This window comes from Falco cherrug, chromosome 9 (genome assembly GCF_023634085.1).
Source record: "Falco cherrug isolate bFalChe1 chromosome 9, bFalChe1.pri, whole genome shotgun sequence".
Classification (NCBI taxonomy): Eukaryota; Metazoa; Chordata; class Aves; order Falconiformes; family Falconidae; genus Falco; species Falco cherrug.
This window is the reverse complement of record NC_073705.1, coordinates 31,074,677-31,102,026: the sequence shown is the minus strand read 5'-3', so window position 1 is coordinate 31,102,026 and position 27,350 is coordinate 31,074,677. Positions and strand designations below refer to the sequence as shown.

General features: G+C 37.2%; 1 protein-coding gene and 2 long non-coding RNA genes across 8 annotated transcripts in view; 1 reads left to right on the top strand and 2 right to left on the bottom strand.

Moving 5' to 3' along the window:
- MYOF (myoferlin) overlaps window positions 1-22,784 on the top strand; it is a 72,142-nt gene extending 49,358 nt beyond the window's left edge. Inside the window, exons 31-54 of one of the 3 annotated variants that reach the window (XM_055720358.1) lie at window positions 1,124-1,232; window positions 2,641-2,718; window positions 4,514-4,695; window positions 4,788-4,946; window positions 5,125-5,223; window positions 5,535-5,696; window positions 6,213-6,378; window positions 6,989-7,065; window positions 10,789-10,800; window positions 12,110-12,208; window positions 12,881-13,006; window positions 13,734-13,889; window positions 14,004-14,095; window positions 15,434-15,604; window positions 16,152-16,300; window positions 16,526-16,665; window positions 17,646-17,734; window positions 17,820-17,915; window positions 18,522-18,663; window positions 18,975-19,074; window positions 19,944-20,137; window positions 21,101-21,210; window positions 21,535-21,682; window positions 22,127-22,784. In XM_055720358.1, the coding sequence (XP_055576333.1) occupies window positions 1,124-1,232; window positions 2,641-2,718; window positions 4,514-4,695; window positions 4,788-4,946; window positions 5,125-5,223; window positions 5,535-5,696; window positions 6,213-6,378; window positions 6,989-7,065; window positions 10,789-10,800; window positions 12,110-12,208; window positions 12,881-13,006; window positions 13,734-13,889; window positions 14,004-14,095; window positions 15,434-15,604; window positions 16,152-16,300; window positions 16,526-16,665; window positions 17,646-17,734; window positions 17,820-17,915; window positions 18,522-18,663; window positions 18,975-19,074; window positions 19,944-20,137; window positions 21,101-21,210; window positions 21,535-21,682; window positions 22,127-22,162 (2,892 nt within the window). In that variant the 3' untranslated portion in view covers window positions 22,163-22,784. Of the gene's footprint in view, window positions 1-1,123; window positions 1,233-2,640; window positions 2,719-4,513; window positions 4,696-4,787; window positions 4,947-5,124; window positions 5,224-5,534; window positions 5,697-6,212; window positions 6,379-6,988; window positions 7,066-10,788; window positions 10,801-12,109; window positions 12,209-12,880; window positions 13,007-13,733; window positions 13,890-14,003; window positions 14,096-15,433; window positions 15,605-16,151; window positions 16,301-16,525; window positions 16,666-17,645; window positions 17,735-17,819; window positions 17,916-18,521; window positions 18,664-18,974; window positions 19,075-19,943; window positions 20,138-21,100; window positions 21,211-21,534; window positions 21,683-22,126 lie in introns of those variants that run through there. The other 2 variants (XM_055720360.1, XR_008733836.1) reach the window with 2 other exon arrangements.
- On the bottom strand, window positions 68-17,472 carry LOC114015564 (uncharacterized). Of its 3 annotated transcripts, none has more exons than XR_008733837.1 (7): window positions 17,385-17,472; window positions 14,858-14,905; window positions 14,395-14,482; window positions 10,309-10,416; window positions 6,987-7,162; window positions 4,774-4,878; window positions 68-952 (listed from the first exon to the last, which is right to left on the bottom strand). It is a non-coding gene; the product is annotated as an uncharacterized LOC114015564 (long non-coding RNA). The 3 variants fall into 3 exon arrangements; XR_008733838.1 differs by having other exon boundaries at window positions 6,987-7,159; XR_008733839.1 differs by lacking the exon at window positions 10,309-10,416 and having other exon boundaries at window positions 6,987-7,159.
- Window positions 17,741-27,350, bottom strand: part of LOC129736777 (uncharacterized) — a 43,530-nt gene continuing 33,920 nt past the window's right edge. Inside the window, exons 3-6 of one of the 2 annotated variants that reach the window (XR_008733840.1) lie at window positions 22,096-22,258; window positions 20,181-20,236; window positions 19,452-19,548; window positions 17,741-17,862 (exon numbers count right to left, since the gene is read on the bottom strand). This is a non-coding gene — a long non-coding RNA (uncharacterized LOC129736777). The remainder of the gene's footprint in view (window positions 17,863-19,451; window positions 19,549-20,180; window positions 20,237-22,095; window positions 22,259-27,350) is intronic. The other variant, XR_008733841.1, reaches the window with a different exon arrangement.

Sequence of the window (27,350 nt, the reverse complement as noted above, 5' to 3'; positions counted from 1 at the left end):
AGGGACAGAGTATCAAAAAAGTCTTTAAAAGTTCGTCCTGTTAACGTAGAGTAAATAAACAATTAAGTATATCAGCTGGTTTAGTCCTTGCATTGTTAGATTAATATATAACTGAGGAACTAATACAATGTATATTGTTTAAATTGTTTAAAGTCTGAAAGGAGCTATTGAAGTTGGAGTCGAGACTCTTGCATAACATGCTTATTTATTTTTCAAATTATTTTTGTTATTACATTATGTAAGATTTAGAGCAAAGAGCCAAATTACTAATGAGTCTTCTCGTCCAGTGAAAAGATAGCACAAGCTTTTCATGAACATAATTTAAATGTTTTAACACCAGGTACACAATGATGTTAATACAGAAACAACAGGCACGGAAATAGCTGCACCTGTGATGTTTGCATGTATAAACAACCAAGCACAAGAAAGGATAGCAAAGTGTTGGAGAAGCCAGAATGTTGTATGTCACAAATAGATAATCAGAATGGAATTATTCCTCAGGTTTTCAGTTGTAACACAGCTTCATAGATGAGCTCTAATTACCAAAATACAACTTGGAGCAAGTAAGGTGGGAAGGCTTCTTTGTTCTTCTAAAATGATGACTCTGAATGTGATTGTATAGCATTAAGAAAAGTTTGCACTTTCTTCTTGTTTTGTTTCTCTTTTGCACGAAGTGTTGGCGTAGGATTCATTGATAGCGTTTTCTTTCTCCAAGTAATTTGGTTCCAGAGTTTAAAAATTGCTGTTTCAGTTCCTCTTCTGAGTGTACTTCCTGGGCCATTGCTGGGATAAAGCCTTAAGAGCAGGTCCTTGCAACAGCACAGTGCAGAAGAGCTGCAGCTTCTCCATCAGTAAGAGCCGAGAGGTATCTCCAGAAATAAGACATTCTGTAAAGTAAGATGGAATGACTGCATCTCATTTCTGCACAGCTGCAATGGCAACAAGAAATGACCTGTGGACATAGTAAGAGTCTTTTAAAGTAAATTTACGCAGGAAAGTAAATTTCTCTTTGTCCTGGAGGAGAGACTGAAACCTGTATATTCCCACACACAGTCCACTTTTACGAGGTTCCTTTTATGTTTCTAAATACACAGTAACTTTTTTTTTCTTCATATAACTTCAGGGAGCAGACACCAGTGTTGATGATGAAGGGAAGAGTTCAGACAAAACCAGGGAGGCAGCTACAAAGGTGTTTGGTGCCAATACACCGCTTGTTTCCTGCTACTTTGACAGTAGGTTCTTTAACCATTCCTCTCTTGAAAATTATGTCAGTTTCTGCCTGGTATCAACCAGAATTGTACTTCCTTGTGGTTTACATCTAGGGTTATGTACCTTCTGTTATAATTACTGTCTGATCCTTGACTGGGCCCTGTTTAGACTACTAAAAGAAAAATCACAGCTAATCATTTCGATATTTCAGTCCGCTGTCATGCATTTTTAAAAGCCTGTATGGGACAGGAATTCTAAAGCCAACTCTGTTGCAGCACCTGAATTTTAGGCTGTCTTAAGTGATGCATTTTTAGCATTAGCGTCCCTCTATAACAACGCAGAGAGCTAAGCCAGCAGAGATTTATGTACAGTTCATTTTTTGCTGTTTTAGCTCACTTAACCATCTCAATGCAGGGTCAGACAAATGACTGACCCAGAGGAAGCACAAAGACCGTGTACTTGAGTTGGCAAACTGAGCAAAACTGTTTGCCAACCTGGATTGGCTTTAAATGCCTTGGAGTCACTGTCATGGGATTCACAAAAGCAGGGACACTGACATGGGAGCCACCAGCGTTAGTTAATAGGAACAGAGGCCAATCCCATCCACTCCCAAGAGTCAAAATCCTTTTTGAGGATCTCTGACTGGAACATTTGTCTTTATTTGGACTGTACAGAATTTTATCTCCTTGCTGGGAAATGGGTGTTTGAATCTTAAATCTTGTCTTTCAGAAGTTGAGGAAGATTATTGTGGTTTCTTTTAAATAAAGACCACAACAGGAGGAAAATGGCACCTTTTCCTGCCATAGTTCAGAGGTTTCAGCACATTGAGGCTATGAGTGGCTCAGACTTTTCCAAGGGCTGAAAGGGCCTTTTTTAAAGAAAAGCTTTAGTAACTTAGCCACATCCTATCCTGGGTTTGGGCCGCTCTTACATTTTCCTTTTAAGCTATTCCACTTGCCTGCAATGATTTATTTTTTTAAATCTTTTAGCCAAAGAGACAGAGTTGCAATTGGAATAATTTTCTAGAGCTAATAGCTAAAAATGTGAAACTCCCAAGTCCCTCCAGTGTGGTGGTGAATACTTAAATTAAGCACAGGAATGCCCAGCTCTTGATTCTCTTCAGAGGAGATAATCGGACTATTTCAAACAGGACTTTTTGAATAGAAGGATTTTTAGATGATCATACAGTGAAAAAAGCCCAAATAGCATTCATTAGTGGGTGTTTTTCATTTCTGCTAGAAGTTGTGTCGGAACAAATGTTCTCAGGTGCTAGCTCATTGGTATTAGTAAACTTTACACTAAAAAAGCAGAGCAGAAAAGTTACTACAGTGCTTGTGCTAGAGTTAAAATGGGTAAGGCATTTTTATAGACTCAATATCTTCATTACAGAATGTATAATGCAGTTAATCTCTTTTCATTCATTTGATACAGGAGTATATACCTACCACCTTCGGTGTTATGTCTACCAGGCAAGAAATCTCATGGCTTTAGACAAAGACAGTTTTTCAGGTATGGAAAAATCCTGGTAATGGTGCAGAAAACCCACTTCTGCAATAAACTAGTAACTTCATTTAGCTATAAAATACGTTGAATCCTTAAGGTTTGTGTGTAGGCCTCAGCTATTGAAACTACACCATAAAAGAAGTCTTGGCTTCATTCTGTGTGATCCAGATTTGGTTAGTACTGCCCCAGAGGCTGGCAAAAAAGAAGCACTCTTGAATGTGCAGCATCTGCTGCTGCCAACGGATTCTCAGTGAGGGAATGGGAATTCAAATAAAGTCTGAATTTCCCATGACCAATCCCTTCCCTGTGCCTTAGCTTCTCCTTCTAACCAAAGCCTACATACAGTTCCTAAGCTGTCCTGCAGGAAGCTTGCACACAAGCAAGGATGAAGCAAGCAGGATGGCTGTTATGTCACCAACTGCCTCTCGGTGTTTAATATTTTATATTAATTCATTACTGAGATGAACCTGTAGAAAACTACACTGTGCCTTACTAATAAACATGGCTTTTGTTTGTTTATACAGGTGTACCTGTTGCCCTTTTCTGTCCAGCTCTTAGGTATTCCAACAGTGTTGTATCTATTTGGTGTCTTCGTGGTCAGGCTCAGTCAATACTGAGATTCTCAAGTATTTAATTTTTGCTAATGAGAATTAAAATTCCACTGGGAAGTCAGAGAGCAATTTGAAATCAGATTCTGTAAGAATATGACTTATACTTCCTTTAAATAAGTTCAGCCAAAGATAAAGATTAAATGAGCAGCTTAGAATTTTCTCTCCCCATCAGCCCCCGTTTGCGTACTTCTTTCTCTCCCTATTTTAATTAATAATTGAGTAAGTGTAATGCATATTAATTTGTTACAGAAGACTTAGAGCTATAGCTCTATTTTAATGCTGTTTTCTGAAATGAGGGGAGTTTTGTACAGCTGCCTGTGTATTTGGTCTTACTTCAATATGCAGCACTTAAAAGCAATACAAAGAAATAATAACAATAAATGCCTCTAATGTGCATATGTAGAACTCAAGATGGGTACTTCAGATGCAGTCACACATAAACTAGAGCATCTACATTTTACTTTCCTCTAAAACTAGTTTGAAGAGTTAGCCAGATTTTGTAAAACTCTGATCAGGTACCTTCAGGTACCTAGCCAGGAGCTGTTTGAACTGACCTAAAGATAACCTTTAAAATAGCCTCTAGTCTTTAGTGATTGCAATTTGTATAGGAAATGTTAATGACCATCATCAGATACCTTCTACACAGCTCTGGAAGATTTAGAGACCTGCCAAACGCTGTGCCTAGACCACTGTCAGCATTCAGCTTCACAAGAAGAGGTTGCTATAAATAAGCATGTTTGAACGCAAAGCTTGATCTGAGCAATATAGCCTGGGAGAATTTGTTTGGTGACTAGTCAGAACTAGAGTTATTTCTTTGTATTATTTATGAGGCTGTACAGTTGTATATCAATGGAAACAACAAAACAAAGCTTCTACAGACAATATTTAGTACAGCCAGTGTTTCTTTTTAGTTTTCAGGTTCTCTTTCTGATTTGCAAGATGTTTTATCATTTTCATTTATTACTCTGTTAATCAAGACTTGTGCAAAGGAAGCTGTTTAGTAATGAAATGGAAATTGCTCTATTACATGTAAATTATGTGTACGTGTGAGCTTTTATTTTATACAGAATGGCTTATAGAACTGGTAATGACAGAAGAAAAATAACTATATTGATAAAAATTGTGCTTGTGTGCCTTATGGCTTCATGGCGTTTTGTTTGCCTGTAACTATGCTTTTTATGATATTTCAGATCCGTATGCTCACGTGTCTTTCCTCCATCAAAGCAAAACAACTGAGATCATTCATTCAACTCTAAATCCTACATGGGACCAAACTCTTATATTTAATGAAATTGAGATCTATGGGGACCCACAGACAGTAGCCCAAAATCCACCTAATGTTGTTATTGAACTTTTTGACAGTGATCAAGTGGTACGTGAATGCTTTTTACCCTGATTGCTTTTATATTTATTTATATTAACTGAGAGTAACATTAATGGCTGTGATTACCTTTTTGGTTGCAGGGTAAAGATGAATTCCTTGGAAGAAGTATTTGCTCTCCCATGGTCAGGTTAATCCCAGAGGACGACATCACACCAAAATTGCTCTGGTATCCTGTAACAAATAATGGCAAAGCTAGTGGAGACATTCTTTTTGCTGCAGAACTTATTTTGAGGGACAAGGTATATATTTCTTACATGGGGAGGGTTGTGTGTGTATATATATATATATAAAATACAATATGATACATTATATATCCTTTCACAGTAAGTCATAGTATGAAGACTTGTCTTAATACTTGCAAGGTATTTTATTTAAGGAAGATGAAAGGAATCACTGCTCATGTCTGTGTCTGAACAGGGTGGCGCCAACCTTCCAATTCTTCCATCACAAAGAGCACCTAAGCTTTACATGGTACCTCAAGGAATCAGACCAGTAGTTCAACTCACTGCTGTTGAGGTATGGTTTATTCTTAAACTAACTGAATAAAAGTACAGTAATCTCGTCTTCTAGATAGTAAGTTTATTTGCTTCAGAAAAAAAAAATTGTAGTGATAAATACGATTTTTTAGATCTTTTTTTCTCTTAAGAGATTTTGAGTTTCATTTTTTCCATTTACTTTCCTAGAACAGCATTGCAGTTTAGTGTTTAATATTTTTCCGGTCACATCTTATTATTGAGAAAACTACATTTCTTCTTTCCTACTTTTTGAGTATCATACTATCATTGATATCTCTCCCACTTTTGCTTATTTTGGATTTTATTTTACAGATTCTGGCTTGGGGTTTGCGGAACATGAAAAACTACCAACTGGCACCTGTTATGTCTCCAAGTCTCATTGTGGAATGTGGGGGTGAAATGGTGGAATCTGTGGTGATCAAAAACCTCAAAAAGACACCTAATTTTCCATCTTCAGTTCTCTTCATGAAAGTTGTAAGTTGCAAAAAAATATCTACCAGCTGTCTATAGCAAAATCAATTATCCCATACTTTTAAAGGTCAAGGATTTGTTATGCAAGAATGAACAAAAAAAACTTGCATGTCCTTTTCTGACTTAGCATCAGGAATTTACTGAGCCTGAAAATTCTAATAAAGATCACGTAAACACTCTGTATAGTCATTGATTAATTACTGCACGAGATTGTGCGTATGTGTGTATGTATATATATTTATTTATTTGAAAAGGCATCAGTTGACATGTAGGAAAGGCTGCTTTCCTACTGCTAGGATAGGAGCTGTGCAAGAGTCAAGAAAATTCAACATTTGAGGCAATTAAAATTCTTCTTCTATTGAATCATAAGACTAGAAATTTTCATTCCCCATAGAGCTGTAGAACACAGTAGTTCAATATTAAATAAATGAAGTAACAACTCTATTTTAGGGGGGAAGTCGTTATTCTTCATTTTCTTTCTGTTTGCATTATAAACAAACTCTGACCTTTCATTTTCAGCTTTTGCCAAAAGAGGAGTTATACAGTCCATCTCTTGTTATTAAAGTGATAGACCACAGACCTTTTGGACGGAAGCCGATCGTGGGACAGTGTACTATTGATCTGCTGGAAAGCTTTCGCTGTGACCCCTACACTACTAAAGAAGACATTGCACCACAACTGAAAGGTAGACACCTGGAAAATGACAAATTCTGCTTTCTTATGAGATGGTAGAATAATCTAGCTTCAGTGTTTACTCTGCGTACTATACTGATGAATAACCGTCTCTTGTTGTGTGCTTATTTGGAGATAATGTGATATGAAAAAAACCCCATCTAACTCTTAGTACAATATTCTGTGGAGCACAGGAGGACAGAATACAAAGGCAAGTCCACTCTCTGACTTAGTGTGCTGGTTCCCTGAATTTCCTCTTTACTGTCAACTTGGAATTTAACTACCTGCAGTTACCCCTGCACTAAGTACCAAAGTAATGATCCAGTATTCCAGCAAGAATGCTATGAATACAATGCTGACATTTTTCTGTATATTTTTTCACAAGTTTTACTTTTTTTTTTTTAAACTCTATATATTTGAGAAATGTTTGTGTACCCTGCACAAAATACATTGTGTATTTTTAGCAAAAATGGCAACTACTTGCTTTCTTCAGAGGATCAGACATAGAGCCAGTGAATTATTTTACATCTTCTGTAACTGTTTGGATTTCAAAATGGAATAAGGTATTTAATAATAATTTTTTTCCTACACCATATTTCCTTAATAAAATCTTTGCCTTACAGTTAGTCTGCTCTCTGCTGCACCTCGCCAGCATACGATAATTGAAATGGAAGACAGACAGCCACTGCTAGCAGCTCAGGTAATCTTTGAAATTTGATGCTTGACTTTCTTCTTCAGATCTGTGATTTCTGAGAAACTCTCTAAACAGCAAAACTGTCAGAAACATAGGCAACCTGCTGGAAAGCCAGATGGAACAAAGTTAATTTGTGACAGAAAGCAAAGGAAATAGATTAATCACTTTAACCTCGATTTTCATATAGTAAACATTAAACTATAGCTTTCTGTGCATGGTAAAGTTCACCCAGCAGCTTAAGAATTAATTCACTTGTTCAACAGCTACTGAAAGCATGTGATAGAACATTACTCCGTTGTCCACTGGTGATGGTTAGAGCAGTCTGATCTTGCACAGATTAAATAAAGGAGTATAGAATCAAAGCCATGATGACACAGGCCTTCAGCCATTCATGTTATCAGTTGTGGCTTTGCCTCTCTTACCATGAAGTCGTTCAAAACTGGTACCAGTGAAACAATTTTTTCTGCGCTAACACTTCCTTTCTTTCCTTTTCTCTTGCGCCTTGTGAATTTCTCTACTGCTCTGATTCTTTCAGGACTACCACAATACAATTTTACTTTCCAGGTAAAAAATAATTCTGCTTGCAGGATTTCGCTTCTGACAAATTCCAGACTGTATATTTTCAAGGAAGAATTTTCAATTATTTTAGGAATGTAAAATGTTCCCCTTACTTAGAAGGTGTTCTCATAAATTTCTGATGACCTGTTATTTTTAAGGAAGCACAGAAGTTGTTCCCTTTAATACAATGATTTTGCAGGCTCTTAATCCACAACTTTGACTTTTAAAAAATGCAAAATTCTTTATTTTGTTACAAAGGTCCCAAAGTAAATGCTACTGAATTTAAACTTTTGAACTCTTACTGCTATTTGAGTATGTTATTGATTGCGTTGTTCTCTTCCCTCATTTCTTCTTCTGTATCCTTAATGTCATGATACTCAGACTCACAAATATCTTCTAGACCGCGTTCTTGTATTTACTTTTATCATGTAAATTGTCCTTCATACTTAATTTTTAAGTCTCTAACTTTTATCTGAATTAGGCCTTCTATTCTAACATAAATGCTTTATAGCTGGTAGAGAGGATTTTTATTTCCTTGAAAAAAATTAAGAGATTAAATAAATAAATAAAACTTAGCACCTTGAACTCAATGGCAAAACTGACTGAATTTGTGTAGTTGATTTCAACTAAAAGGGGAAAAATTTTAAATGCTATATAAGGTGAAACACAATTTCTTTTAGTTAGACATCATCGGAGCCAAATATACTGTGATACTAGGTACAGCGATAGCATCCAGATAAGAGAGGAAAGAATATTCAAAACAATTCAAATTTAAATAAGTACAACTCTGGAAAGTGTAAGTGATATACAGATAATACCCTGAGAAAAATGCCAAAATTTCATCAATTATATTCCAATTTCCAGTGTTTAAGCAGTATGTCAACAGCACTTGGCAAAATGGCTTCTCCAACAACAGTGCATGTATGTATGTACCAAGCTAATGCATGGAGATGAGCAGAGCAGGGTCGGATGGGGGAAGAATGTGATGTGGTCATGAGGCTGTTCTTCTCTTGCCAATTATTCCATAGAGAGATTTTGGAGGAGATGATGCTTGTAAATCTAGTATGATTAGTTACATATATTCAGGTATCCTTCTGAAAGCCTTAATGTGTGTATACAATATGTATGCACTACTAAAAACTTTTTTTGTGCCAACTGTTTTGGAATCTATGTACCAGAATTAACAGGAATTATTCAGTCACACTATTAATATTTAAACTTTGTTTAAAAGTCTACTTTCTGGAGAATAAAATAAATCTACAGTAAATAACGTTTACGTGTTTTCAAGTCTAAGTTTTCTAGGGATCCACTGTACCTCTTAATTTTTTTTTCTGTAATTTCAGGATGTTCAAAAAGCTAATAGTTCAGTGTTAGTGTCTTGAAAATTTCATGTACAGCAATCTCCAGTGAAGTCACTGGGTACATTAAAAAAAGGACAGGAACCATTACGTGATCTTTACCATGTGAATATTTCACTCCAAAATCTCAAATTTATCATAAGGTATTTTATTCTGTCTTCTGGTATTCTGTTAGCATATCCTACTTACCAGTTTTAGTAACAATAATACCCAAATATTGAAGATTTACTATTTGCTTTGGGAATTTTTAAAGGTCTTAAGGTTTTGATTTTTTTTTCTTAACCTCTTCTTCCCAAAGTTACCAAGTGCATTATTTGAGGAGACATTTGAAGGTATATCAACAGGAAAAAAAAAAAAAAAAAAGACCACCCACAAACCCTAATTTAAACTCTTGCAACATTATGCTTTGATGAAAGATTCAGAGTTCTACACAGTGTATTTTGTGAAAAGGCTTTAAATTGGGAGTTTAAATTATTACTGCATAATTATGCAAGCTACCCTTCATGTTGTCAGCATTACAAAGCAGTGTTTAAACAGAGTCAAATTTAAATACGGCAAAGTATTCAAAATTACCCATGAATTCCACCTGTAAGTTTTGCAAATCACTAATGGTACAGTTTCTAAGAATAAATCACTCCAATTGCCTTTAGAAAAATCTGACAGTACCATGTAGATCTGAAACAATTACGCTGTATTTCTGATTCGAAGTTAGACAAGACTACTGAAATACAGGAGACCTGAACATCCCAGCAAGATAATTATTTACGCAATATAAACGGGAGTAAATGAGTATGATATACCAGAGTGATGTCCTGACCTATTGATGCACTGGGCTTATGTTCATAAAATGTTTTGCATATTTCTTCTGCTTTGCACAAAAATGTATGGATTATACCTTTAAATTAAAACACAAAGTATGGTATATAAGCACTAGCACAAATCACACTTGGTAATCATGGCTTCCAAACGGGATGGTTGCTCTTAATGGACTATCGGGTCATAATTATGGTATCTGTGATTTAACAGGTGAAGCATTTTGAATTGTGCGGATTGTTATTACACTTACACAGATAAATCTATAGATGCATATACTGGTTGTTACTGTACTTTATAATTGTTCGCATTTTTTTTTCAGACTCCTGAAAATGTACAGCCTGTAAACAATTGAAAAACAATAGTAGAAGGAAAAGGGAAAAGGCTGTTGAGCATTAGCAAATTGTTTTATAAAGAAGTAAATATTTACAAAGGGCAAAAAATCACTTGAATGTTATGTATGTGAAACTTGTTTGGAAAAGAATCTCTGGAACAGATTCCATTTAGTAAGTTCTCTTACAAACACTTTTCATCTGAAATGCATCAGATCCAGTGCTCTCTGCAAGCGCAGATGAAAGCAGGGAATGATGTTACTGTGGAAATCAGTAAATTGAATCCAGAGTGTAACCTGCAATGATACAGTAAGAAAACCAAGTTTCTCAGTTCTGTGAACTTCTGTGAAGAACAAAGCAGGGTAATAATGTCTTACAGTCCTGAAAACCTACCTTTTAAAATTTGTTATATGTATGCTCCAGTTTAATATCTAGGACATGTTGACAGCAAGGAAAAAAACCACAACACACAAAAAAACCCACACGTGATGTCTTAATAGTCTTCAAAAGTATTTATAAATTATTGATGTTAGTAACTTACTTTACACAGATGCTGTATACAAACCCCTAAAATTTAAAGCCTATTTAACTGTATAAAATTCTACAAACCATACCCTTACCATCATTTTTATTTTGCTCTTTTTTTATGAATTGATCCTCATGAGCAGCTTACGGAAAAGGTAACGTATATTACTTTTACAAATCTACGCATTGCTTTCTTGTAAATGATATCTCCAGTTGAAAATCAGTATATCAATACAGCCTCCTACATGAGCGTTCTAAATGTGTGGATGAGAACAGTAACCTCTAAAAATATTTGACATAAAACCTACAAACAACTTGTAAAATGGTAAATTCAGTAAAAATATGCAAGACTGAAATAATAAGCCCTAGCTATTAAAAAAAATACAGAACAAATGGACGTTGAATGATCTGTATAACACTTTTAAGATTCTCTTTAAGTACAAAAAATCTCAAAAACTTTTTTAAATTTACACAGTGGATACTATTCATTCCATTCATTCACAGGGAATGAATACTATTCATTACCAATTGAAGTATGTTTTCAGGGGCAATTATATTACTCAATCCCTATAGATAAATACAGAAAATAATCATTTTGTTGAACAAAGTGATTATCAGACTTACATAAATCAAAATATAAAAAGACCCTACAGAAGTACTGTCTTGGTGGAATGTATAGATTGCTAGCGTCGAGGGTTTCATGAGGCTCACAGAAGTATTATCTTTAAGAGGGCAAGACTCACTGCTTCTTTTCAACTGCACATGGTAAACATGAAGGTAGATCGCCAACTGCAAGATTCTGTCATGACACAGACAATCTCCACTGGTTTTAATGGAACGATGTATGGTTAAAGCAGTTACAGGTCTGTCCCTGTGCTACTATATAGCAACAGTTTTGAAATGAATGGGAAAGCTGAAAGCAAGCTAGTACATTTATCTCTCAGGAAAAAGTTTTCAACACGTTCAGTGTAGTTTTTACCATCATGCAGTTCCTGTAGTGAATACCAGGTATGATGGTGGTTTTTCTTAACAGCTGACACAATGGTGGCACCAGCTCAGTGCACATTCCCTTCCTCTGACTTAAATAATCTAGAACTTAGGGGGCCAGCTGTGCTGCACCGCCAGGAGATGGAGGAGAGAAATACATGCACCTCGGACATCAGTCCTTTGGGATAGGTAGCTGGATACCAGTAATTAATTGCTTCCTTGGAGACGGCTGTTGTTGACTATCGACACAGCTGGATTATAGACTAGCTACCTAAACCTGGGTAAGAGAAATGCCATCTTTTTAACCTAACATTTACCTTCTAATTCTCCTTCAGATGAACCTTTAATATTACTTAACTGATAATAAGAGTATACTGTCTTGTAGTATTCTTAATAGTTAATTTTTCTGCTCTACAGCATGATACAAAAGAGGCTTCATCTCCTAATAAAAGACTTTTTTATTTGCTTTCCTTTAAGGAGGAAGAAATTGTTGATTGGTGGAGCAAATTTTATGCTTCAGTAGGAGAACATGAAAAATGCGGACAGTATATTAAAAAAGGATATGACACTTTAAAGGTATTGCTCGGGATAAATTAACGTATCTCAATGTTTACAGGCCCAAAACCGGGTCAGAGATGTGCCCTTTGGTTTTTTTAAAAGCTCTTCAAAATTTAACTGTACACAATTTCCTGTAAAAGTCCATTATTAATTCATGTGGTGAAATGAAGGTTTCAAGAAGATATCTTTGCTTCTTTTCTATTTAACTAGGCTTAGTAAGATATATTAAGTATTAAGATTAACATTAGATGTATTAAGAGTTTAATCTAACCTTCAGTCAAATGGACTTTTACTCCACTAATTTGGCAGGCAGATCCTAAAGACATACACGTTGAGAAAGTATGAACAGAGAGGATCAGTACTTTTCCTGTCTGTTGGTTAAAAATTTGAAGCCAGACCACTTTAATTTCTCATCTAATACACCTAACAAAGAAGCTAAAAATAAGCTTGTGAAATGCTGTTTGCCCTGTTTTTAATAAGGCCTAAGTGAAGCTTGATAGCATGTTCTCCAAACATTGCATTTTCTTTCACTTCAGTGTAAAAATAAAAATAGTTCCAAATGCTTTGGTTCCTTAAGATATTTTATCAAACATACAATACGCTTTGCAATGCCACAGTGGTGGGGCTGATATGTATGATCATTTCTGAACTGCACTTTTTTCATTTTCCTTTTTCTTTTCTTCTTAAAAGGTATACGACTGTGAATTGGAAAAAGTACCTGAATTTAATAGCTTAACCGATTTCTGTGATACATTTAAACTATACAGAGGCAAATCTGAGGACAGTGATGATCCATCAGTGGTCGGTGAATTCAAGGTAAATTTCAAATAATGTGCAATTACCAAATGCTAGATGCAGTCTTTTGTGTGTAAGTGGTTATCATTTAAGTAAGTCTGCGTGCAAGCGTTTCAGTGCATTAATAGGACCACAGATGCTTGTAACTACGGAGGTACAGGCCCTCCTTTTTCAAGGAGGGTACAGCTACACATTGCTTACACTAAATGTGATACGTGTTGATTTAATTTAAAAGAAATACTGTTCCTGCTAATGTGATCTTCCCTGGTACCAGATAACCTCCTGAACAGGCCTAAAGTTTCATCTGCAGATGTTTTGAGGAAGTACATTTTTAGAATTAATTTGGAAAAGGTATTTTGTACTATTTCTGTGAATCTGCCTATGACTTCTAAAGATTAAAGTGATGTTAACATTGTACGTAAACCAAACCAAACCAAGAAAACAAAAAAGAAACCCCCACACCCAAACTTTATAAATTATGCTTTTGGAGAGGGGTGTATTGTAACATATTCTCAACTGGAGCAAACCATGTAACTATGTTGAAAGCAGAAGAGCTGTATTGATTTAAATCAGCTAAGGATACAACCTCGCCTTTGTAGGAAGCCTTATCCAAAACCCGCTAAAGACTTCTAAGTAACTGTCAATCAGGCTATAATTTTGCTACGTGCATTTGTTGGATAAATAGAGAAGAAACCTACAAGAGTGACTTTTCTACATTTATCTTGACTGTCTTTGTATTATTTTTTAGGGATCCTTTAAAATCTATGCACTACCTGATGATCCCACTATTCCGGCTCCTCCTCGCCAGTTCCGTGAGCTACCAGACAGTGGGCCTCAGGAGTGTATTGTGCGAATTTATATTGTTCGAGCTCTGCAGCTTCAACCCCAGGATAATAATGGGCTGGTGAGATTTTTTGGGTTTGGAATGTCTGTGAGCAAACTCTGCTCTAATGTGTTTTAAATAAAGTTAATCTTGATAACTGTAACTTAACAATATTTTTTTCCTCATTTTAAATAGTGTGATCCGTATATAAAAATATCCCTAAGTAAAAAAGTAATTGAAGACAGAGATAATTATGTGCCTAATACTCTCAACCCAATTTTTGGCAGGTAACAAACTTTTCAATTGTTTGTATTTTATTATGTTTTCCTATTGTTTTTAAAGATGAACCAGTATTTGCAATATCCAGTACTCTAACCATAGTTATATACTGACAGCTAATTATGAGTAAAGTTGCATAAGGCATTTCTCTTTGAAATCATTGGACAGCACAGGTTTGACTAGTTTAATTTTCTGTATTGCATGGGTAAACTGCACAAAGTCAAACAATGTATGTATCTTAAAACTGCCCTGTTTTATGCATACAAGAATAACAACATATATTTATAGAATATGGAAAAAGTTTTACCTCTGAAAAGTACTTAGATGTCACGATGAGTAATCAGTTTAACGTGTATTCCCAGTACACTGGTCTTTCCTTCAAAGGCTAATGATATCTTTGAAAGATATGAAGAGAAGTTAGGAATGAAGAGGTTACATTATCTTTATAACTACTAATGAAATTCTGGGTCTGCTTTAGTGTCTAGAGTTAGAGGAGGATTTTGATAAATTAGGAAATTAGGAAAGGAGGACTAGAAAGATTACAAAAAATTTGGAAAGCATACTTTGCAATGATGTAATACAGGATTTCAACTGTTCAGATTACACAAAGGAACAGCAAAGAAAGAGACTTGATTATAGGTACAAAGTACCTTAAAAATGTGAAGGTTTTCCAGAATAATTCTGGAACTTTAAAAGGTATGATTAGAAGTAAACCAAACCAAATTGAAAAAAGAAAAATGCAAAGAAAAATTAACCATGGAATAGTTTACCTTAAGGGTAATGCGTTCAGCAGCAGTAGAAGCTATCAGGCTGCATATCTTGAAAGTAAATTCAGAGAATTAATTTGAGAAAACTCTGCAGTCTGTTTTGTATAGGACAGCTAGACAACAAAATAATCGCATCTAGTCACAGAAGCTAAACATTTGAACCATATTTTTTAAGGCTCCAGCTATGTATTGCAGTAAAAAAAAAAATCTAATCATATAGAAAGTATGGATTGAACAGCGATCCTTTTTACAGAGTGGCTGGCAGAGCCACACTAGTTTCTTTCTCAGTCCCAATTCAAGCTGCTGCACAGAAAATGTCTCGGTAACATTGTGCAGAAAGAAAGGATGCAGTATCCATAGGAGTACAAAATTCTGAAGAGGGGCAAACAGAAATTGCAGCATGAGTGGTAACTGCTTCTACATCTATCAGCATTGGAAGCATCCCTTTATATGTAACAGCTATTGCTCAAAAATAAAGCTAAAAAGTGGAATTTTTAAGGTTGAGGGGTTTCTTAAGTTTAAAAATAAGAAGTATTGCTCAAAAGAGCAATAGCGTTAACTGGACATTTTTATGTTTAGAATGTATGAACTCAGCTGCTTCTTGCCTCAAGAAAAGGATCTGAAAATTTCAGTCTATGACTATGATGCATTGACTCGTGATGAAAAAGTGGGTGAAACCATAATTGATCTTGAGAACAGATTCCTTTCTCGTTATGGATCTCACTGTGGCATCCCACAGCAGTATTGGATGTAAGTCATTTCAGTCTATTGAATTTTTTTTGTGTAAGATCTAGTACCCGGTCTTTGCAAAAAAACTGGGCTTCCTTCATCTTAAAGATACGGTTACAGAACAGTGCTGTGGCTTCTCATGGGTGTGTGTTGTGCTCGCTCTATCATCTGAATTCCAAGTTAAGCTGCAAAGTCTTCAGAAGAGCCTTAACTGGAAACCATGATGTCAGACATTCTAATAGTCTCTTTGTACAGTAATGTGTGTTGTTTCTGTCCAGAGAACACACACTTCAACAGAATTTTCTGACTTATTCATGGAAATATGAAAGCATCTGTTAGCATACGTTATTTTGGTGTGTAAAGAAAAAAGCACTCTGTCTTGGAAGGTAATTGAGCTGGTACAAAATTGTGTCACTGTATCAAATTCTAGTGGCCTCAATCTAGGCAGTTAGAGTGCTGCTCTTTCTGAAGGAGTTTAATATTTACATGACAAATAAAATTTACATGACATGTAAATGCCCTGAGTAATGAATAACTGTAGGATGTGTTTCTGTTGGTTTCCTAAAAGTTCAGGTGTGAATACCTGGCGTGATCAACTAAAACCAACCCAGTTATTGCAAAACGTAGCCAGGTTTAAAGGCTATGCTCCTCCTGTCCTCTCTGAGAATGGCAGAAAGATTAACTACGGGGGACAAGACTATACTTTGGAGGAAGCGGGTGAGCTTGTTCAGTTATTTTATATTTGTCTTCAATTCATATTGATACAAACATAAAACTGTTCAGTTATTTATGGAAAATTAGAAAAGAATCTGATTTTTTTTTTTATTTTGAGCACAGTTTTCTGCTCAATTTTAAATATCTGTTTTGTTTTGTTTTTTTTAAAGTTCAAATGCAAATTCTGGTTCATAAGCCCCTGTTCTTTTTCCATTTATTTTATTTCAGAAGCCAACAAAATTTTGCATCAGCATCTTGGCCCAGGTGAAGAGCGGCTAGCCCTTCATATCCTCAGAACCCAGGGTTTGGTACCCGAACATGTAGAGACCAGGACCTTATATAGCACCTTCCAGCCCAACATCTCCCAGGTACTATGAACTCTTTTACTTCTGGTTTCTTGAACGCAGAAACGAGCATTCCTGCATTTATATCATGTCGTCAATAGAGCGGTATCACTCAGGGGGAAGAGGGCTGCAGATAAATATTCCTTGGCTGAGAAACTAAAGCAGGTTAGTCTAAAAACATAACAAACTGCAGTTACGTTTTACCATTAAGACCTTCAAATGACACCTTGAACATTGACAGAGTGGAAACTGGGGAAAATTTATTTATTACTTTGTTACTGAAATAAACTGGAATGTCTGTTTAATACCTCAACAACAACAAAGGAGACCACCTGGCTCAAGAGCTTCCTCCCTACATTTAACAAGTGAGACCAAACTTGTCGTTTCTGTGCAAGGCCCAGAGGTGCTAGTTTAAATACAAAGTCTTATACTGGACCTCTCCGTTAGAGAGGAACAAAGGCTAACATATGTTTGTTTTCTAGCATTTCCTAATTCACCAGTGGCTGGTTTTTTAGGAAAGTTTCTGCAGCAAACAGAAAACTTACCTGCAAATATAAAGGGGCTTGCATTTGAGACAGAGTATAAAATCTGCAGTGGTTGCCTTACCTCAGAGCCTAGACTGACCATCTACACGGTGTAGGCCACCTGCGAACTGTCAGCCACATGGATGACACTGTACTTGATACCACCTCTGAGAGAACAGAAACTTGGGCCTACAGAATGAGAATTATTTAGGCACCTACCTTGCGCTGAACTCAGTAGGAATTAACATCCCTACCATCTTCTGAACTCTTGACATTATTCATTTGAAGCAGCTCGTGTAACACGAGGGGTTAGGCTTGCTGCTGTCTGAATTCTGTAGAAGTTCTGACATCGGTAACATGATTGAGCTCTGCTCTGTGGCTAAAATATTACTAAGCATGTCAATAAGCAGTTCCATGGAATTAACATGACAAACTTGTATGCAAAAAACAATCCCTCGTCCATCTTCTCCACTGCTACAGGGAAAGCTCCAGATGTGGGTCGATGTTTTCCCCAAAAGCTTAGGACCACCAGGCCCTCCCTTCAACATCACTCCCCGAAAAGCCAAGAAGTGAGTATCTGTATGTACTACACACCATCTGGCAGCCCTGACAAAGGCAATGCAATTCTCTTTCCCCAAACATCTTCTCTCATAGGTATATCTTGCGGGTGATTGTCTGGAACACCAAAGATGTTCTTCTGGATGAAAAGAGCATCACAGGGGAAGAAATGAGTGACATTTACGTGAAGGGGTAAGAGCTGTCATGTAACACTTACAACTGAATGGCTTTCAGAATGTCCTGGGAATGCCTAGACCATGGGTTCCAAAGATGATTTGGTTCAGCCAAGTCAGTGCACACTACAGCCTCTGAAATAGCGCTAACGTCAGAGAAGTACACAAGTATTACGAGATAAAGCATGACCAGTTAATGTGCAGCGAAAGATCCCAGAAGTTCACCTCTTGAGATAAGAAGCAACTGAAAAGATAGCTTTAGTGCTGCATAACCTGGATTCGTACTTGTTATGTTTCCTGGTCTTACTATGTCAAAAAAATCAATAGAAAACAGAGAAATATACTACCAGGCTATTGATCTAATTTCTTCTAAAAAAGAAATTAAAAAACCCCACCAACAACTCACCACTGATATAATAATACACTTAGCAGATTAAATTCAGTTCAGATGTTCTTAGTTGCAGTTCCAAATTGGAACCAAACTGAGAAAGGATGTGGAAGTTTCCAGCCCTCTGTGAGTGACACTTACAGCTTGCTTGCAACCACTTGATGACGTGGTTATAGTACAAACAAGCACCAGTGTCGTCCTACTGCAAACACCAGACACTTCTCTCTGTATTTCCAGATGGATGCCTGGTAATGAAGAAAATAAGCAGAAAACCGATGTTCACTACCGATCGTTGGATGGTGAAGGGAACTTCAACTGGAGATTTGTGTTCCCTTTTGACTATCTCCCGGCAGAGCAACTCTGTGTCGTTTCCAAAAAGGTAAGTATTTCTAAAGATTTCAATACTTGGAACCAATTGTAATTAGTCTGATAATTTTGTACCTACATATTAAAAGGGACGGTTTGGCTCAGTTCTGTGTACTTCTCTCACGCTGCTATTGTAAACAGATTCAGTTTTTCCTTTGCACTGGGAATAAAACACTGGCAACAGTGGTCTCCTCTTAGCAAGGACAAGATTAGATCCTTAATACTTCCACCAACCCCGGAATTCACAAGTACTAACAGACCACAGCGTTGAATTTTCATAAATAACTCTAAAAGCTGATTGGGTTTTGGTTTTTAAAATTTTAGGAACATTTTTGGAGTCTTGACAAGACAGAATTCAGAATCCCACCCAAACTGATCATTCAAATATGGGATAATGACAAGTTCTCCTTGGATGACTACCTGGGTAAGACTTCTCAGAAACAAAATATTGTTGTCTCAAAGTAAGAGATAACACTGAACAATTTTAAATTATTGGCTAAGGATTGTTTTCACAAAATGAGCCACTGAGCATGCAAATACACTCCTGCTTTCCCACACAGTACAGGGTCACTTGTGCTCATGTTCACTCAGTAAAGGCCTACTTGCAGGTAGAACAAGATACTTTTCACTCAGCGTAAGCCCTATCACAAATTGCATGAAATGATAACGTGCATGAAAACTTAGTTTGCTTCTTTCTTTAAGCAAAATTACTTAAAAAACAAGAGTACTTCAAATCCAAGTATTTACATAAGACTATGATTTAGGCTAAGCAATCTACTTCACACCATTAATGATCCTTACCTTTTGTAGAGATGCTGCTCTACAGAAGACTCTCTGCCCTGTATTGAGACAGCTCCCAAGTCTTTAGCTCAGATGCAAACCTTATAGGCCTCAAAATCTGAAAGCAAAGAATTGATTTATAACTGTCATTAAAGTTAGCTAAATCATGCATTTAACTATGTCAAATTACATTATTATTCCATTGCTCTATTTGGTTATCTTCTGTTTAGGGGTGTGGGGAAAAAATTGTCTATTAAAAATTAGGTGATCTTGCATTAAAAAAGGGGGGACGAGAGCTTGCCAAGTCCAACTGATAAACACCAGTGCTTTCGACACCAGCAAGGTAAGCTTAAACCAGCCTGTCCCACAACATCCTTAGACAAACAAGAATGTAGCGTATGTTGGTTGTTTTTCCTGTATAACATGTTTAGAGATAGGAAAGGTTGATGTTGAACCACTGTGCTCTATGGTTGGTTCTGTAACACGGTGTTTATTTTCTCATCCATCTCCTAGGCTTTGTGGAACTCGATTTACATAAAACAATCATTCCAGCAAAAGTTCCAGAGAAGTGCAATATAGACATGATTCCAGAATACAAGGCAGACAGTCCTCAGAAGGCTCCCAGGACTGCCTCTCTCTTTGAACAGAAATCCATGAAAGGATGGTGGCCATGTTATGTTGAAAAGGATGGTGTCCATATTTTAGCGGTATGATTATTAGTTCTTTTAAAAGTACTTAAAACGTGCTTACCTTATTTTCAAATTCTAAACATTGATTGTAAAGGGTACCCCCCACTCAGCTGTCAGCTTCCAGTGAACAGACAGGGGAGAAATGAATAGAATATTTCATGCACAAGTTCAGGCACTTTGCTCCATAAACAATTTTTGGTTTTAAAGTATGAGTTTATAAACAAAATTAATCTAAATATTAACTTTGTTTAACTTGAAGGACTCTGGCACCAGTTAGAGTCATGTTACCTCACTAAAGCAGCCACAGAGTTATTGTGTGGCTTACCATATTATTGCTTAGGAGAAACACAAAGTGTCCTAAATGCATTAGAGACTAAAGTTTGAATGTACAAAGCATTTTTGTACACAGCAAATATAACTTACATACTGGAAAACCCTGACTACCTTCGTGATTATGAGGGCAATCATATGACCCAATGCATTTTAACGTGTTCTATGAAGAATAGAAATGGACATGTGTCACTTCCTAGAATATTAAGCCTTTCAATTGTGTCGAGTTCTTCTTATGTTTTTGCCTTTAAATTTTAATAAATGAGGAATAATATTCAGAAACATATATCAACCTCAGCAATATAAAAAATGAGATGCTTAGTCATTTGGAAAAAATGCAGTCCTTGGGTTATTCTTGAAAGAAGAGTTGTTTTTGTTTTGCAAAATTGGAAAAAACCAATGTATAGCTTAAAACAGAACTACAAATGAATTAGCACAACAATTTTATGTACTGTGATACTTTTTTCGGTCATTCTCTGACACTCTGTTGTGACGCTGTCATCGTGCAGAAATAAATATATTTTGAGAAGGAAGTGGAAAAAACACAGATGCACACAGTGAGCTGACTCCAAACTGCTGTATAAGTACCGAACAGGCAGCATTAGTACTGTTGCAATAAGGTGCTTGTCTCATGCCACTTGTTTCCTAAAGGGTAAAGTCGAAATGACATTGGAAGTTGTCAATGAAAAAGAAGCTGAGGAAAGGCCAGCCGGTAAAGGAAGAGATGAACCCAACATGAACCCCAAACTAGATCTACCAAAGTAAGATATTTTTCTTTCGCTAGTTGGAGAAATAATAAATATCTAGCCAGTATGATGTTCTTGACAAAATCTGCATGCAGTAAAGGATCCATCCTTTGCAAAACTTAACTTACAGAAGCCAGTCTTGCTTCTTTCTGCAAGCATTGGGATAAAATGCAAGGTGGTTTGAGTATTAATGGCACACATTTACTGAAACTGCCATCTTACATTACAAAACTGTTTCTTTCAACCTCCAAACCGGCATGTTTTAACGTGTTATGTTCTCAGGCTTAAGTATTCCCTGTCTTTATAGTATGAGTAATACTTGTTTCTTTCAAAATGCAGCCGACCAGATACTTCCTTCCTTTGGTTTACAAATCCCTGCAAGACAATGAAATTTATTGTGTGGCGCAGGTTTAAATGGCTCTTTATAGGGCTTATCATCTTGCTGATTTTACTCCTGTTTGTAGCAGTACTCCTCTATTCGTTGCCGGTAAGAATTTTTACATGTTACTGTTCTTCAGCTTATATGTGAGTCATCAACAGGGTGACTTCCTTAATTCAGACAAAAGATTCTATCAACTCAATTTTAGCAGGGAGATAGGGATTATATCCTTAGAGCTATAAACAATTTCAACTGATTAAGAAACAATTAAAATTTGTTAGAACTAACCTATTAACTACAGAGGGACCAAGTGAGTGCTTTAGAAGTGTTAACATACAATTAAAAACAGTTAATAGATTGGCTAGAGTCTGGATTTCAGTCTACTTTAGTCTGAAATATCGTGCTCATTTTTACTGTATTTTAACTGAAATTACCATACCCTGAATATATTCTGATCCATTTTAGTATCTTAAATGTCTTTTACAAAACTACACCAAAGTATTTTGTGTACAACTTTTTACCTCTGTTGCTTCTTCCCTCCTTCCCCAACAGAACTATTTGTCAATGAAGATCGTGAAACCAATTTAAAGAAGACTTTCTTTTTTTACGTCATCTTTTTAAGCAGTAATAAGGTTTCGCCTCAGTCTGTGGACCAAATTGGGCAAGGCTCTCCTTCCTTTGGAACTGTAAAATAGAGAAGTAAGAATTTAACCAAGGATAGCCAAGGTTCAAGAGGTCACGGCAGGTGTTTTGAAAAAACAAAAGGATAAACCCCCTCATGCTTCATGTACATTTTTTTACTTCAGTAGTATTAAACATCATAGCAAAGTTCTGACTTCCTTGCTTTCAAACTCGATTTTTCATCAAAATCACTCAAGAGGCTGCCTACTATTGCTCTCTCCATTTTTTATACTTCCTTTTCAGAATACCTCTCTATTGGACACACTTTGAAACTTTGCATTTTAATTTAATCAAAAACAAGCACTACTTATGTATACCAAAGAAACCTCACAGTGCAATCAAAGAACGGTCAGACATTGTTTCTAGAAAAGTTTTCAGCACCATGACGCTTAAAATTCTTTGTTGCTGCACTGCAGACTTGACAATGCTATGTATGTATCTTGACAACTGCATGCACAGAGAAATAAATACTACACTGTTTATTTGGTATAATTTACACATGTTTAAATAAACTTATCCACAAGTAAAATGCGAGTTTCCAGTTTTCTTTTATCAGTTGCAAAACTACAATGAATTAGGTATGATACAGTGTCTATCACAGGATGTAATGCCAGAACTACAGAGTTTAAGGTATTTTACTGCTGTTTTTACAGTGAAGAATAAGGAAATATTTCTGCGCAAAGTTCTAATGAATTTCATTAAAGTTGTGGAACAGTTTCACTATATTCCTCATAGTTAGGGTACAGTAAGAGGATACACAACTCGGATACAACCCCTGTTTGAAATCCGGTATGTGTGGGGGAAGTATGCCATTCAGCCTCTGTCTCTTCTCTCTAGGCACAGTAAAATATAATCTGCACTAAAAATCAGCTTATAGTCTGGGATTCTACCTCACTTTTGGAGAGCCAAAGCAGAAGCATCTCTCTGAACATTCTCTGGTGCTTGAAATGTAGGAAATCTGCAGCCAACCTGAAATCAGCGTTTTGTATGTTTGTCACGCTCTTGACTGGATAAAGACTTCAGCTGTCTTTAAGAAGATGACAAAAATAACTGCAGGAATGAATTAGTCTTGAAAAATCTCTGTATTTCGTGGCACATTTAATGCTTTCTTATAACACAGCACTGCAAAACAAGCATGCACGTGTCAGGTGAAATAAGTAAATTATACTGACTTAACTCTGTTGAACAAGCTAGTGTAAAGGTATTACAGGAAATAAATCCCAGATTGTGAAGTCCCAGTGGTTAGAGTGGAACAAGCAATAGTCATCCTGTCAAAAAGATAACAAAGCCCGTATTTTTTTGGTTGTTAAGAAACTCTCAAGCATCTTGCCCTGTGAATGAGAGCTCAGAATTGCAACTTATCACCACGCAGATGGATTGTCCCTTCAGTAATGAAGAAATAACGCTCCAGAAATAACGGGCAATTTGCATGAGCTAATGTTTTTCATCCACTATTAAAATCTGTCTCAGTCAATGCCATAAATCTGACAGATGGCAAAAATCACAGCAGCTTTATTTTCATTGTAAAACAAGAAAGCATGTTGCTTGAAATCATTGTAATTAGAAAGCATTTAACCCAGAAAACAATTATGAAAGGGAGTAGACACCTGAGCAAGCCTGTTCACCTAGAATTTGAAGAGAGGCAGGTACTGCCCTTCTGGGTTCGAGTTCACCCTCTTCGAAATGACTTTTTGTCCAAGCATGCACAGGCTTGATAGTATTGCCTAGTAATAGTGAAACTATTAAAAACCTGAAAAGTCTGAGAAGCCATTCCATCTCCCAACCTGCTCCACGTGCTCACAAGAAAGAAAGAAATCTCTTTGATATTTCCACACAGTGCTAGTCAAATCTGTAATCCCTGGTACAGCTGCTGTGCAGACTTTGGCATACAGTAGCTTTTTGCCTAGTGTAAACAGTTAGCAAAGGTTTAGCCCTGTGCAGGGAACAACTTTATGCTGCTTCTGATCTGCACTGACATCTGGGATGTTCACTTTGGCCAGGGCAGCTCGGTATGGCTCCCGTTGCCAACAACTGAGGTAAACACCCTTTGAGGTCACAGAAAAAAAGGCAGAACAGAGATGTGCCTGATCAGTCTCGTAACAGGAAGTTACTTGACTCCACAAGTTCCTTCTCCTATGAATTTGCTTTGCCTACACTGACAAACTGACAAATATTTTGGCTTGTGAGCTAATGGGGCCAGTTCAGCTGCACCCCTGTCAGTAAGTCCCTGATATACAGGCTCTGTGCTTCACAGAAAATATCTGGGTCTAAAATGACTTCTCCGCTCCGGGAAAAGAAAGTTTGCTGAGGCTACAGTCTCTGCACCTGCATGTCGTTCAAACGCGAGATGCCAGCCAGCTGAAACAGCAAGGGAAAGGCTAAACAGAAAGTGCTTTTAACAAAAAATGGCTAAATAACAGCAGTACATCACTTGCCAGCAGTATGTCAGAGCCCTTCTGTCTCTGACACCACGTAGCTTTAAATAGCAGCTGCACTCTTGATACACTCAGGTATGGAAGCAGCACATGACTCCTATAGATTGTTTGCTGTAGTCACCCCAAACCCTGACTACTGGAATTAGGCTGTAGGGAGGTTAACAGCTGCTGTCATGTACTTTACAGCTAGACAGATTGCACAAGGAAGAATCATCACGTAGCTCAAGAAGAAAAATGTGCACCTAAACCAGCTCAGTGTAAAATAGAGGCAATGAACTCCACACCCACAAGCCGTTCTTGCATTTCTTTGAACAACCACAAGATGGCATCCCAAGTCCCATGTGTTCACAAAGGCCTTGCAGTGCCTCCGGTTTGTTCTGATCCTAAATACATCTCACATACGGGGCTCAACAATAAGATACATTTAATAGTTAAGGGAAACACAGTCCCATCAAAGGCCATGACTTCTGAGTGTATTTGGAAAGCACACCGGCAAGCGCCTTTGGGAGCTCCTGTTGTCTGCAGACAGAGAGGGGCTCCAAGGCTGGGCCCCGCTGACGGGTGCAGTTGTGCGAGCAGGGAGCACTGACGGGTGCAGTTGTGCGAGCAGGGAGCACTGACGGGTGCAGTTGTGCGAGCAGGGAGCACTGACGGGTGCAGTTGTGCGAGCAGGGAGCACTGACGGGTGCAGTTGTGCGAGCAGGGAGCAGGATTTTCCCTCCGCGCCACCAGGTGCCTGAGCACCCATGGAGCAGCCTGAAAGCAGTACCAAGGAGTGAGATGGCAGCGTTCAGTGCTGAACCTTGTGTCGAAGCTCAGCCAGTAAATAGCACTCAGCTTTGTGGTCACATATACACACAGGCTGTCACACATAGACAGGGACCAGAACTAGAAAGACAATTCTCTAAAGAAGGAAAACTAGAAAATTCTTTAAGAATTCTTTAAAAATTCATATGCAGGAAAGAAATGGGAATGCTCAATAGAAACAGCGGGTAGGCAAACTATTTAATAAAGTCAGATGTATCATCAGACAGGGAACAACAAATGAGCCAGAATATGCACGGTGTTGTATCAATCATAATCCTCACGTTCAAACTTCATATCTGATTTTACTACAGGTCTCAAAAAAGGCACATTATTAATGAATTATGACTCAAATGCAGACAAGGAAAGTAATCAAGAGCAAACAGGTAGGAGAAGGCCTCCTGTGCAAGAGAAGCTTAGGAGGTCAGCAATGGCCTGGAAAGGGACAGAGTAACAAATAACAGGTATCTAAAGTAAGCTACAGAGAGGTAAAGCACACATGAATTGGATGCCTTTCTTCAGGGACTATATTAGAACCATGCACTTTCACACATAAAGAATCCTTCTTCATCCTCAAAACCTTCAAACTAAAAGGCAGAAAATTTACAAAAGGTTAAAGGAGACAATTGAGTGCAGTTTTTAAGATAACTGTTGAACACACTGGTAGAGCATATTATTTGGTTTAGTAAGAACAAAGAAAAGCTGTAACACTTCCCTGCATTTACGTATTAGGACAATATCACAAAATACACCAGCTCTTACACTGCACCACATCCCGCACTCACGGGCAGGAATGCCCAGAACGGTGTGCCGCTCGCAGATAGCACAGTGCAACTGGGAGCAGGATTATATACTCACAGATGTGAGAGACGCCCTTCCTTGCAGAATTCCCAAGTCTTCTAGCCCTGAGTACATACTCCTTACTATTCGGGTTCTCAGATAAAATACCACGAAGAAGTGATCTCAGAAGATCACAGACCAGCTTCAGAGACACCATTCCAATGGGACCATGGCCTCACAATGCATTAGAGTTACTAACTTCAGATATTTATTCCTATTCGCTACCATGCCCTTGACTAACAAAATCAGACTTGGAAAAAATTGAAACACCACCAACCTCTTCCTACACCCTTTCTGATTTTTTTGTTTTCTAGTGTGGGCCAGTTTTCTTACTTGCTTCAAACCATAGTACTATGGTGTGTTGAAAGAAATGGTTTATGGCCTTGAGAAGAATATCTTAAGCTGATGTAGTCATCAAATAAAACATTCTCAAACTGAGTTATCAGCAAGTTCCTTTGCCCCAAGACTCTGTTTCAGGACTGCGGGCAGGCTCAGGGAGACAAGAATACATCCACTGAAGGTCATTCCTGTGCAGAAGAATTCATTTGCTCACAGGAGGGCAAATATAATAGGAAAAACTAAAAAAAAATAATAAAGTAACAAAAAAGTACTTAGCCACCAGTCCACATATGTGCCAAAAATGAGGATGGATATTGCAAACATGACAACTTACAAGTTGAGACAAAGAATCCTTTGAAAGCCCAACACTTACTCTAAATGTAAAAGACAGATATTAGCATAGCTAAACCAATGAAAGCTCCAGTTAGCAACAGAATGTCAGACATCACTACCTTGGAGAAAAGCACCAGGCTTCTGCAGCAAAAGTCCAGGTTTTTTAACCCTCCTTTCCTTGATTTCAAAGGGGAGAAACTTTGCAGAAGTATTTTGTATATGAACCTGCTCTGCTTTTACTCCCAGATACATGAAGCCTTTGTTTTAATTAACATAGTTAACAAATGTTTTCTTCAGATAGCTATCTGGCTGAGAACTGACAGCACAGTTAATTAGCGCCTTCA